This window comes from Mytilus trossulus, chromosome 2 (genome assembly GCF_036588685.1).
Source record: "Mytilus trossulus isolate FHL-02 chromosome 2, PNRI_Mtr1.1.1.hap1, whole genome shotgun sequence".
NCBI classification, from domain to species: domain Eukaryota; kingdom Metazoa; phylum Mollusca; class Bivalvia; order Mytilida; family Mytilidae; genus Mytilus; species Mytilus trossulus.
Window position 1 is genome coordinate 99,523,278 of NC_086374.1, and position 13,505 is coordinate 99,536,782.

At 34.0% G+C, this 13,505-nt stretch overlaps 1 protein-coding gene across 1 annotated transcript; it reads right to left on the reverse strand.

Moving 5' to 3' along the window:
* Window positions 1-1,551: 1,551 nt before the first annotated feature.
* On the reverse strand, window positions 1,552-2,610 carry LOC134706151 (craniofacial development protein 2-like). The gene has a single exon (XM_063564859.1). It carries the CDS (start codon window positions 2,608-2,610, stop codon window positions 1,552-1,554), a length of 1,059 nt encoding a protein of 352 aa, XP_063420929.1.
* Between the last annotated feature and the right edge of the window lie 10,895 nt (window positions 2,611-13,505).

A 13,505-nucleotide genomic window follows, 5' to 3' on the forward strand; every position in this document is an offset into this window, starting at 1 on the left:
TCTGTCATTCTCCAGCATTCCGCCCCATATAGCAGCACTGCTAGTACACAACTGTTATATAATCTTATTTTGGTGTTCTTACTGATGTTGCTTGTCTTCCAGATGTGTCTTAGTTTTAAAAATGCAGTTCTTGCTTTTCCTATTCTGGCTCTGATGTCTTTGTCTGCTCCTCCTTCAGATGTTACTATGCTGCCCAAGTAGGTGAAAGATGAAGTGCAGTCTAGGGGTGTTCCATTTAAATCTATTAAAGGAGGCTCTGTGGTATTAAGAGGCATGACTTCTGATTTCTTGATGTTGATGTTTAATCCGATCAAACTTGCATTCTTTTGTAACTTAGTGGTTTTGTCTTGCATGTGTGTTTCTAGATGCGACAATAAGGCCAGATCATCTGCATAGTCCAGATCTTCTAGGTAGTTAAAAGGAGTCCACTTAATGCCTGTGTTGTTGCTGTTACTGATGGTGGAATTCATTACCCAATCGACAACTATAATGAATAGAAGGGAAGACATAACACAGCCTTGTCTAACTCCAGATTTTACTAGAAAGCTGATGTCTGATGAAGTTCCCACAGTGCATCTGAATTCTGTATGGAACATTTTGATAAGTTGTACTATTTTTGCTGGTATTCCATAGCATCGTAAAATCTTCCATAAGCTTTCTCTGTGTATGCTGTCAAAGGCTTTTTCAAAGTCTAGAAAAGTTGATAATTAATTGTCTCTGCCATTCTGTGCACTGTTCAATGATGTTTCGTAGCACAAATATGTGGTCACAACAACTCCTTCCTTTTCTAAAGCCTGCCTGTTCTTTTCTGAGTCTGTTATCAATTGCTGTTTTAATTCTGTCTATTAAGATTTTGGTGAAAATTTTGCTTGGGATTGGTAATAAGGTGATTCCTCTCCAGTTGTTGCAGTTTGTGAGATCACCTTTCTTAGCCAGTCGTATGATGTTACCTTCTGACCAGTTTTTCGGTATCTTGATATTTTGCCAAATCTTTTTGAATGGTGTATGAAGAATGTTTGCTGTTAAGGTTGGATCTGATTTAAATAGTTCTGCTGATAGTTTATCGTTTCCTGGAGCTTTTTTATTTTTAAGACTCTTTACTGCTTTGATAATTTCCGATCTTGATGGAATTTCTATATTTACTTCAAGGTCGTGCTCTGCTATGGGTATGTTTGCTGTTGTTTCTGGTTCTGGCCTATTTAATACTTCTTTGAAGTGCTCATTCCATCTATTCTCTTGTTCTCTTTCAGATGTTATTAGATTACCCTGTTTGTCTTTTACTGGCATGTTGGTGTTTCTTTTTTGACCACAAAGTTTCTTCGTAATTTGGTAAAGGTCGCCCATTCTTTGCTCAGACGCAGCTTTTTCAGCCTCTAGAGCCAATCCCTCGATGAAATCTTTCTTATCTTTTCTGGTGGCTTTCTTAACGTCCTTGTTACAGTTAGAGTATTGGTCCCTTAGTCTGTCTTTTAGTTTATCAGAATGAGTGTTGCAGATCTTTTTCTTTAGCTCTTTCCTGTTGTCAATCAGCGACCATGTCTCTTGTTTGATCTATTCTTTGTGCTTTTGGCGTTTGAAACCCAATATTTTTTCACTGGTCTTTTTAAACAGATCTTCCACTTCTTGCCATTGTTCATCTACTGTTTCACTTTCTTCAGTGTTGTTACTTTTTAGTTGTTCTAAGAGTTGAAAGCGATTCTTCAGTTCTAATTTGAAGTCATGGTTGGTTTTCATGTGTCTGAGTTTCTCTGTGTCGAATCTCTGTACCCTGTAAGGTTCTGATGCTCTCATTAGTTTGAGTTTGATGTTTGCTGTGACAAGATGATGGTCACTTCCAACATCAGCGCCTCGCCTTACTCTCACATCCTGTAAGGATCTCCTCCATTTGCCATTAATTGCTATGTGGTCGATCTGGTTTTTATCTCTGCCTCCAGGTGATACCCAAGTCAGCTTATGGACATCCTTGTGTCGGAACAATGTTCCACCTATTACAAGATTGTTCAGTCCACAGAAGTCTACTAGATGTTCTCCATTTTCGTTCATGATCCCACAGCCATGTTTTCCCATTATTCTCTCAAAACCACTGTTGTCTTGCCCTACTTTAGCATTAAAATCTCCCATGATGATTGTTAGGTCTTTTTTGGGGATTTTCTCTATCTCAGCTTGAAGCATTTCATAAAATTCTATCTTAATTTCTTTATCAGCTTCATTTGTTGGAGAATAGACTTGGATGATTGATGTCTTTATAGGTTTTGTATTTAGTCTTGCTGTTATTATTCTTTCACTGACTGGATTATACTCAATGATTGATTTAGAAGATGATTTGTTGAGGATGATGGCAACTCCCCCCTGGTGTTTGTCATCGTTTCTACCAGAATATATGATCGTGTCTCCTGTATTTGTCAAGTTTTTGCCAAACCCTGTCCATCTACATTCACTAATACCTAATATATGCAGCTTGTTTTCCTTCATTTCTCTTAACACTTGGGCTTGTTTTCCTGCCTCATACATGGTACGGACATTCCAAAAACCCAATTTAAGTTTGGTTCTCGCATTCAGGATACTTTTCATGTGACTAGCTTCCTGCTGGCTTTCACTAGTCCCATTCATATGCGCAAAATTCTGCTGGTAATCCGATGTTACGAGACGAGTTAAATTTTTTCTAATCCTTGTTTCCGTAATCAGATGATGTTTTATGAGTAGGGGAGATTACCCCCTAGCTCAACCTCCAACCTGGTGTACCAGGGTTATTTGTTTATGGTTTTCCTTCCAAAAGATAGATGCCTTCCTTGGCTTACGAGTCTGATCTACCCGTTGATTTTGATGTTAGAGTTTTCTTCTCTTAGGAAAGTTGCCTTAACCAGGCTACGACCCTCTCCTGTCCGACTATTTTACCCATAGTTGGGGCAAGGTTAATGAGTGCTAGGGCGTGTCCACATACCAGTGGGCCTACACACTGCATTTCTGGGGCCCTTGCTGCTCCGAGATCCCCAACAGATTTGCCTGATTTATTGCAATCAGTTACCGTGTGCTACCGCGGGGAGGCTACTGTTGAAGTCTTGATAATGTAGAGGCTATGTACTGGCAGGAAAGACTTACTCACTCGGCTTTCTTTTCGCAAAAAATATTGCTAGCCAGCGGCATAAGACATCCAAAGGACAGTCCCATACACTAGACGCATGACATTACCCTGTGATGCACTACCATCACCAACACACAGTCAAGGTTACATCCCAGGATTTTATAAGACTTTGAAATATGTCTTTTTACACTTTATGTAATAAAATTATAAAAAGAAGAGGAGGGATTAGTGTGCAAAATTTGTTAATCACAATACATGGATAAATAGATTTTTAATATATTTAACATTGGCACCTTCGAAAACTATGAAAACAATATATTATATTTTTCATAGTTTGTGAAACAAAAAAGGTGCCAATGTTAAATATATTAAAAATCTAGAGAGAATTATTTCAAACCAAATGGTTTAATGGCTTATCTCTCGAAAACAAGCCCACGGACTCTCAATTTGTTTCTGCTTTTTTTTGTTTCTATATTTATATACTATCAATTCATAACAGTCATTTAAAAAGCTTGTTATTTTTAAACAGAGTAGTGAACATCCTTAATAAAGAAAAAAACAAAAACAATACAAGATAAAAAAAAACAATCTGAAGGATAAAAAAAATTGAAGAACAATAATAAAATTAGATACATATTTTTAATTAATTCCTAATTATTAAAACAGCAAATTCTTTCCAAAAGTTAATGTCTGTGAAGTATATTTAATATCAAAGTTTTATTTTAAATTAAAAAAAAATTACGATCTAGACTAAGTCCTGAACTTTCCTTATAGAAAGGTTCGCATTTTGGCGATCCAGCTCTTGTTCAAACTTATACATGTATTCATTTTGTAGCAGTACGCGCTGATGTTATGACAGCGTAACTTTCTTAGTTATAATAGCCAAATATCGAATTGTCCGAAAGAATGTCCAATTATTTAGTTGTTTAAGGACAGATGTTTTAATTATCATGTCCAAAGTTATATAATAAGTGTTGACCTTTTTGTGAAGTCAATTTGATTCATATCTAATCAAAAATTTGTTCTATCATTGATTCCAGAAATAATTAATTATTCATCTGCATTAATCTTGTAGTATCATTTTACCTCTTTATATTTTTTTTCTATTATGCAATAAATTTTCGATAATATCCGAAAAAAGCTTTTTTGGTCTAGTTTTAGTACGATCAATTGTACATCATTAAATGTGATTGAAAAAATAATTTAAGTTTCAAGATACACACGTTATTTTGCTCGGGTGTAGGTATATTTATACTGTGTACGGACGACCTTACTCTTGACCCGACAAGACAAGAAATCATCGTTCTAAATACATTTACATGTACCAATGAATAAGATTGAGGAAGATGAATATTGGCAGCAATAATTATATTACGAAAAAAAGTTTATCTTGGGATTCAAGATATTTCTATTAATTGTGTTCGGCTTGGAACTACGTTAAATACGAATACTCACAGATCGGCTACGTGTGTCTTTGTGGCAATTTTTTTTATGTTACTTGATAATTTGAGTCAAATACCACAGGCACTTGTTTCTGTCAATGTGGGGTTTACTATTCATACCAGTACACTGGTTTTTTTTGTACTGGTATGGATAGTAAACCCCACATTGACAGAAACAAGTGCCTGTGCTGCCACATGCTGCATATGCATGTGCCTGTCCGATGTCCAGAGTCTGTAATGCAGTGCCTGTCGTTTGTTACTGGATAATAATTTGTGCTTTTCACTCATTTATTTAAACATAAACCAGGCCGTTGGTTTTCTCATTTGACTGATTTGCAAATACATTTAATTTGTATATCTTTCTAAGATGTATGGATTTTGGTAAAGGACGTACAGCGTTTGCTCTGTTATAAGCTGTAAAAGTTAATCATGTTATTAAATGATCTTAAATGTGTCAGTCGTTAGTGATTTTCCCACAATGCTTTTTGTTTATAAAATAGAATATCGCTACTCTGCATGAGAAACGGGTTTTCCGGTTCACACTTTCCATAGAGTGATTTCATGACCCGACTCAATTTTGTTTATTATTATAGTCCATATTTATTAATTTTCCGAGACATCACCGTGTTTAATTATTCAAAGTTAATTGTTTTTCACGCTTACCTATTTAAAAGTTACTTGTACATTGTTATTTAGGTTGAACCTAAATATTTTCGTTTAAATGGATCAAAGATTTATATCCGTCTTTAATGTTGCGCAACTAAGAATGTAGATAAATTGACCCCGTACTGACCTTTATAGTTCACTTCTATGTCATTTGCTTTTTTGGTGGAGAGTTGTACGTCAAATTGGCAATCATACCACATCTTATTCCTATCGTAATGAAAGCGACGGAAAAGACTCTTGGCAACCTTATAAACATGTGAAAAACGAGACATGTTTTTTTTTTTTCAAATGTAAACATAATAACCGACATTAATTTGAATTTCTATTATTTGGTAACTTTATAGTTTGATTGCCTTGATTCGTCATGTCATTAGACTTTGAATTTGTATCAATTGTAGCGATTTTAGTTTAGACAGTTTAATTTATAATTATGTAAGATGTCTTACATAATTATAAATTAAACTGTCTAAGTAGCGATTTTAGTTTAGACAGTTTAATTTATAATTATGTAAGATGTCTTACATAATTATAAATTAAACTGTCTAAACTAAAATCGCTACAATTGATACAAATATAAAATACAACTTATTATTAACTTATTAAATGTGATGTAATCTGCCAGGCAGATTTCAAATAAATATAATTTCAGTCGGTTGATTTTATGAATTAGAATGAAATTATTATCTTCTGAATTGTCTGCCCATATAGGTGGCGTTTAGGTTAAGTGGTTTGTGTGATTTGGCGGTTAAATCATTCGGCACGACAGGGTCTACTCGATAGGTCACGTTAATTTTTCTAGCTGTGTTAGTCGATTAGTACGTTCGAACTTAGTCTTGGATTATGAAGGTGAACCCGATATTTCATTGAGAACTGTTTTAACTGCTTTAAATCAACAAAGTAGAGGTACTGAGTCGGCAATTATTGGTGGTAGAGAGAAATTTGGTGGACTTGGATAAGTTACAGTGTGCTAATGAGTTGATGGAGTACCAGGTGAAGAGAAAAGAAAATGGGAATATACTACTCTTGTGTGTCCTAAACACACTACAGGTCCAGCAGTCCGTATGTGAACACTAGTAAATCACCTACCAAACCTGGCCTCAGTGAAATTTTGAAAGATGAGTATTTAAATTATCTATAAATTTTAGCTATAATAGATAATTGCATTGGTTAATTTGACCAATGATTTTATTGAATATCAAGTAGGTCAACCTGATATTATTGTTAAGGATAGACCTAGCAGAAACATTCAATTTTAAATGGATATTGATACGCCTATATTTATTATAGATACTATAAGAGATGGTTGTATATTACCTTTCTATTCAAATACAATATCGATTATTGTTTGTCAAATAATTTATTATTTTTAAGATACCTCTTTTGTTAAATCAGCGATTACTAATTTATTAGCTATGATTTAATTGTAGAGATGTCAAATACTTGTATTCACTTTGTTGTGAATCCGTTAACTGTTTCTGTTCAGTTAAACAACACGTTAAAAATCAGATTTGAGTCAGAATATGACAGGTATTTGCGGAAGACAAGTGTAAACTTTGAAGATATGCGTATTCAGTGCAAAAAATTACATAATCATTTATACCAATTCATATACGTTTAAGTATGTTATACATTAGTCTATATGTTTCCACCTCATGCTAAATATCTATGATTTGTATGGGACTTTAACGGTGTTTTTGCTTGTTATAGTTTTACTAGAATATCTCATTAAAATGGAGAGAAGAAAATAAGCAGATTATTATGTACTCAGACGATGCATTCGGTACACATGACGATGAGGAATTATGTAATACAACAAGTAGCGGTTTTATACCCAAGGCTGAGACGTCTGTGGACTACTATTAAAACCTTATAATTTCAGGGCCTAAGATAAAGGAGTTTTTACTATTCCTGACAATTGTATACACAAGATAATGAATATCATTTCATACATTGATTTGTGTTTAGCTAAAACGGAAAGTATTTGTTAGGGAGATATAGCTTCTTTGGTAGCCAGGACAGCTTAATATATCTGTTTCTCAAGTTATAGGCAATATTGTATATTTATTGACAAAACATTTGTCTAATGATATAAATAGTGTTCATTCATACCGGAGCAGTAATATACATTTATCTGTAGACAGTATTGGTCTTATTAATAAAAAGATTTAAGGTTTTAAATGCACATGAAGCCAATATTAAACCTTATAAATCTGAAGTTCTTGGCAGACTATAGCGTACAGTGAAAACCCATGTAATATTGTTCACGATATGTGGTTTATAGAATGTGAGGTTTCTACAAGTTCCAAATGGAAGGAGTTCACAGTATTGAAAAATGTATTTTTGTCGTTGATAAACTTTTTAGCTTGCAACAATATAAGATTACTAGTAACCACATTTAAAAATGTTGTTAGTAAAAGGAGCATGACATCAGTATTGCAAAAGTTGATTTTAGACATTTTAGCACATATATATTGCACAATGTTTATATTGACATGGTAGTGAGTCTACGTACTGAGGATAAGAGAGCGGATTATCTTAGTCGGATTGTTGATTAACATGATTGGCTTATTCTGAATTTGTATTTCAGATAGTTGATGATTGGCTACAGGCTAATTCTGAATTTGTATTTCAGATAGTTGAATCCCTTAGGGGACCTCATGAGGTTGACTAGTTTACCTCTGGTGACAATTTTTAAATTGATAGTTTTTTATTCCAGATTTTGGAATGTGAATTCGTCAGGTATTGACGCTTTCACGGTTGATTGGCGAGGGATTAAGGGGTTATTCGTTTCACCTATTTCTTTGTTCCCACAAGAATTAATGTATTTTCGACAGTTAAAATTAAACTTTTACTCTATACTGGCTCTCTGCTGGTTTTTTGGCTAAAGCTTTTTCTATATGGTGATGGTTTTTCTATATGGTGATGGTTTCTTTTCTGAAGTGACAAATTTTATGGATCTTTCTACTTACAGACATACTTATATAGCTGGTAGAGTATAAAGACCATATTTGGCAATGTTGATTTAACATTGGCATATTTAATAGCATTACTGATGGATTTTTCATCCAGTCATTTATCACTTTGATGTGAGCATGTATTATAGATCACTTTGATGTGAGCATGTATACTATCACTTTGATGTGAGCATGTATTATAGATCACTTTGATGTGAGCATGTATATGATAGATCTCTCTTGATCTCTTGCATGTATATGATAGATCTCTCTTGATCTCTTGGTATAGATTACTAGCTTTACTAGATTTGAATCTCATCAGTTTTTGATTTGAGATTTCATATGAATTTTGTGGATAATTAGATGCATAGTACTTAGCTGATAGTTATAATTTTAGATTGCTTTTATTAGTTATGTTTTATTTTTTAATTACAAATATATTTTTGCAGGCACTCACCGGAAGAATTGCAGAATTAACCTGCTTCACTAGTTAGCAAAGTGAATTTTCTCTCAGAACTTATGTAGGAATCTTAGCAGTTTCGACTATAAAGGATATTATCTGAGTATTTTACGCTGGAATAATTGGGCTGCATCAAACAGAATTGAAAATGGTTATACTGTACCAGCAAAAGCTTTTTACGTTGGTTTATATTTAGCTGTATTGACACATTCGAGAAATACTGTTAGTCCAGTTGAACAACCGTTTTACTCTTTACAGTGGATACATTCTCTTATTGGATCATCATGTTTACCGACGAATTCGTCTTTAGTAATTAACCTACTAGAAGATGTGCCGACTCCTACGAATATAAAGGAGCCTGTTTCGTTAGAATTATTGCATGTAATGTGGGTTGTTATGTTTTCTTTTGGTGACTTGTATAATCAGCGTATTTGATATTTGTACGTGTTTCAGTGCTTTTGCGAGTTGAGTTGCTATCTATTCGACCAAGTGATTATTTTAAGTTATTTTAGATCATTATATGTCTATTGTCATTTAACGTTTCAAAACAAGCGTATACAGATTGAGAGAAGTCGATTCAGTGTCATTCGTATAAGTGTCGGTGAAACATTTGATTTATTTCTGCATTGGGCTGCTTTTTCTAGCTATTTTGATGGGGTTACTTATTTATCTATTTTATTCTACTTTTTGTTTGGATTTTTTCCAAATGTTTAGATGTTGATGTTTTACGTAAAAGAATACGCCAGTGTCATATAGGATGCGCGAGCTCTTTATTGAAGTGTTCTGTCGTATGTTCTTGATATTAAGTGTTATGGGTTTCACAGTTATAGGTCTGAAGGTGCTAGTGCTTGTGCTAATTTAGGTTTTAAGTTTATAGACACACGGTAGATGGTGTTCCGAAACGGTAAACGATATTATCGTGAAGGATTCTTTGGATAATTTCTAGCATTATTTTCAGATCTTTATTACATGATATAGATCACCTTTTTTAAATTTTCCCGTTCTTTGTGTTTTCGGCCCTCGGCTCTGTCGTGTGGTATTGCACTTTACTATTTTTTGTTATTTATTAGTATGATTATCATCAGTGGTTGTGGTATATGGGTGTTAACGGAAGAAGAAATATAATTTCAGTCGGTTGATTTTATGAATTAGAATGAAATTATTATCTTCTGAATTGTCTGCCCATATAGGTGGCGTTTAGGTTAAGTGGTTTGTGTGATTTGGCGGTTAAATCATTCGGCACGACAGGGTCTACTCGATAGGTCACGTTAATTTTTACATCCATGCTATTTGATATTAGTGTGTATCATGCATTAAGAGATCGATTGTTTACAAATGTTTGTGTGTATTGAAATACTAATACATATATATATATATATATATATATATCTAGCGGGAAGGCTAGAGTGCAGGCGATTTGGTGTCACGATATCTCAGTAGCATAGGTTCGTATCCCGGCGAGGGAAGAACAAGAATTTGCGGAAGCAAATTTACAGATCTAATTTGGTTGATGTTTAGACGAGTTGTATATATATCTATATAAATGATGACTTTTCGTACTGATTCGAAATTTGTATACATAAATATCATTTAATGGTTGTTATTAAACCAGCCCTCGGCTCTGTCGTGTGGTATTGCACTTTACTATTTTTTGTTATTTATTAGTATGATTATCATCAGTGGTTGTGGTATATGGGTGTTAACGGAAGAAGAATTACATAAATTTCCAACTAAAGATCTAGATTTGGTTTGATACAAATACATAAGTTTTGTCACATTTGGCCATGAACAGTAATAATTTGGTAAAAACTGCAGTCGTACATGTTTATACACAGGACACACTAAAGTAAAATGGTACTCATCTTCAACACTTTTCATATTATAGCAAGTACATAATCTGTTTTCTCTTAGTATATTTGTATAACGGCCTATCTCAACAGTTAACTTCATAGTACCACTACGTAGTTTTGTGAAAAAATGTGAATTATAGTTATAATCTACGTAATCTTCAAAACAAAAATCTAATATTAAAACTCTGTACATAATAAGTTTCTCACAATCCTGCATAGATGCAGACCAGCTTTGAATATATTGTAAAGCCTTAAATTAGCTGACTTGCTCAAACAATAGATAAAGTAAGAGAAAGATTTGACAAAATTTAACTTACGGAGGAAAGTTTGGTTTTAAAACGCTCTAATAAATTCAATTTAAAAATAACATTTATTTCAAATGTATTCCATTTAGTTTCTTATAAAGCGTATAGGGATCTTTATCCTTATTTTTTTTATCCATTTCCATGACACTTCACCACTTATTACGTACATCTTGATATAGATTGCACCTTTGTTTTCCCGTTTAAAAGGTTTAATACTGGAGCCCTATATAACTTTCTGTTCGGTGTGAGCTAAGACTCCATGTTGAAGACCGTATTTTGACGTATAATGGTCTACTTTTATAAATTGTGAATCGGATGGAGAGTTGTCTCATTGTCACAAACGACATCTATATATGCCAGGCTCAAAAACGAAACGAGATGGGATAAAAAGGGATAAAAAATCTACGCTACGTTTTTAATATATTTTTAATGGGCTTAATATGAGTCAAAATAGAGTAAAATAGTGGGTCGCATTTGCCGGGGTATAAGCGTCACGCCGGATTGCCGATTTTTTGCAAGCGTGACAGGTGAAAGTCAAATGATTGTGTAGTGAAAAACGGGAATTCTAACATGACGTCCTTCAAACGCTTTGAGTACACACCCGTGGTAAAATATGAATATATTTCATGGGCTGTTCCCATTGTACCCCCACGTCATATGTTTTTTAATGAATGAGCGACTCGACGTCATAGAACAATGACGTCAGAATATAAGCAATTTACGGGAAAATACACGCTTGTGAAACGGAAAATCATCACAACAAGGAAACGTTAACAAATGATGCTAAAATGAGTTATATTAGCCGTTTTTGTATACATATGATACATATAAGTACAATAATAATTAGATTAATCTAAAATTATCTAAATATGTTATTATAAATAGTTAAAGCATCATCATTTATTCAGTTTGCTCCGTTATTTTACGTCAATTTAATAGTGCGTTTATATATTGGAACGGCAAATAATGCCATCACCTAGAGCGCTTCGATCCAAAATAATTGCCGTATTTGTCCTATTAGAATCGAAATAATTCATGGGGGCTTGAATATATCTAGATTTTACCACGGGTTGTCCCTTTATGCCGATATTTTACCCCTCGCTATCGCTCAGGGTAAAATATTTGTCATAAAGGGCCAACCCGTGGTAAAATCACGATATATTCAAGCCCCCATGAATTATTTCTTAATTCTAACATGACGTCCTTCAAACGCTTTGAGTACACACCCGTGGTAAAATATGAATATATTTCATGGGCTGTTCCCATTGTACCCCCACGTCATATGTTTTTTAATGAATGAGCGACTCGACGTCATAGAACCATGACGTCAGAATATAAGCAATTTACGGGAAAATACACGCTTGTGAAACGGAAAATCATCACAACAAGGAAACGTTAACAAATGATGCTAAAATGAGTTATATTAGCCGTTTTTGTATACATATGAGACATATAAGTACAATAATAATTAGATTAATCTAAAATTATCTAAATATGTTATTATAAATAGTTAAAGCATCATCATTTATTCAGTTTGCTCCGTTATTTTACGTCAATTTAATAGTGCGTTTATATATTGGAACGGCAAATAATGCCATCACCTAGAGCGCTCCGATCCAAAATAATTGCCGTATTTGTCCTATTAGAATCGAAATAAGTCATGGGGGCTTGAATATATCTAGATTTTACCTCGGGTTGTCCCTTTATGCCGATATTTTACCCCTCGCTATCGCTCAGGGTAAAATATTTGTCATAAAGGGCCAACCCGTGGTAAAATCACGATATATTCAAGCCCCCATGAATTATTTCTTAAATGAAGTCTAGCGGGACACGGATAATTACAAAAAATTAGAACTGCATAGTATTAGCGGGATACGGGAATCTGACAAAACAATAAGCGGAATACGGGAATCTGCCAAAACATTCAGCGGGATCCGGGATCAGAACCCCCCAATGAGACCCCAGAATAAGATATTTTTATTTATCGGTCGTCCCACTGTCTATATCACTCTGTTCAGCTCTTAATATTATTCCGTAACATGTCTTTGTGACGTCAAATACGTTGACCCGGCCTTAATAACTTTGACCCGGACATATCAGCGACGTCATAATGTTTGAACCGACGTTAATAACTTTGACACGAACTTATCAAGTCATCTTTTGTGTGCTGGTGAAACAAAGAAAACACTTCTGAAACACGCAAAAATAGCCCGATAAATCGATTATCAGATTATCTGCATATTGATATTGTAAACTATCAGCTGCTTGACATTATATGAAGGCTTTTTGATCTCGTTCGCTACGCTCACTCGACAAAAAGCTTCATATTATGTCTCGCAGATGATATTTGACGATATCAACATACAGATAACCTGATAATCGGTACATATTCATCCTATTGTTACAGTCATACCTTCAATAACAAATGTATCCGATGCATGCATTTTTTTTTTATATTTTTGGTCCCTTTTTCAATTTTGTTGGGTCCAAATTTATAGACAAAAGTCCTTTAATATAGATATTTGGAATTCGTTGACATGCTGAATCTAACCGTGTATCTAGTTTAGTGATTTTTTGATTAGTTGCTGAAATTATTAAAATATAAGCCCACATAGAGTTCCAAAGGGTCTAAAATCAACAAAAATGAATTGTAGCATGCATTTCGTGTACAATTACCCAAATGTGCATGGTTTTACCTCTGCAGTAGTATCCATTCGCGGATCTAGAATTTTTCATAAATAGGGGC

Excerpts from the sequence above, each read along its gene's own strand:
- LOC134706151 (XM_063564859.1), bottom strand. The coding sequence starts at position 2,610 with ATGAATGGGACTAGTGAAAGCCAGCAGGAAGCTAGTCACATGAAAAGT.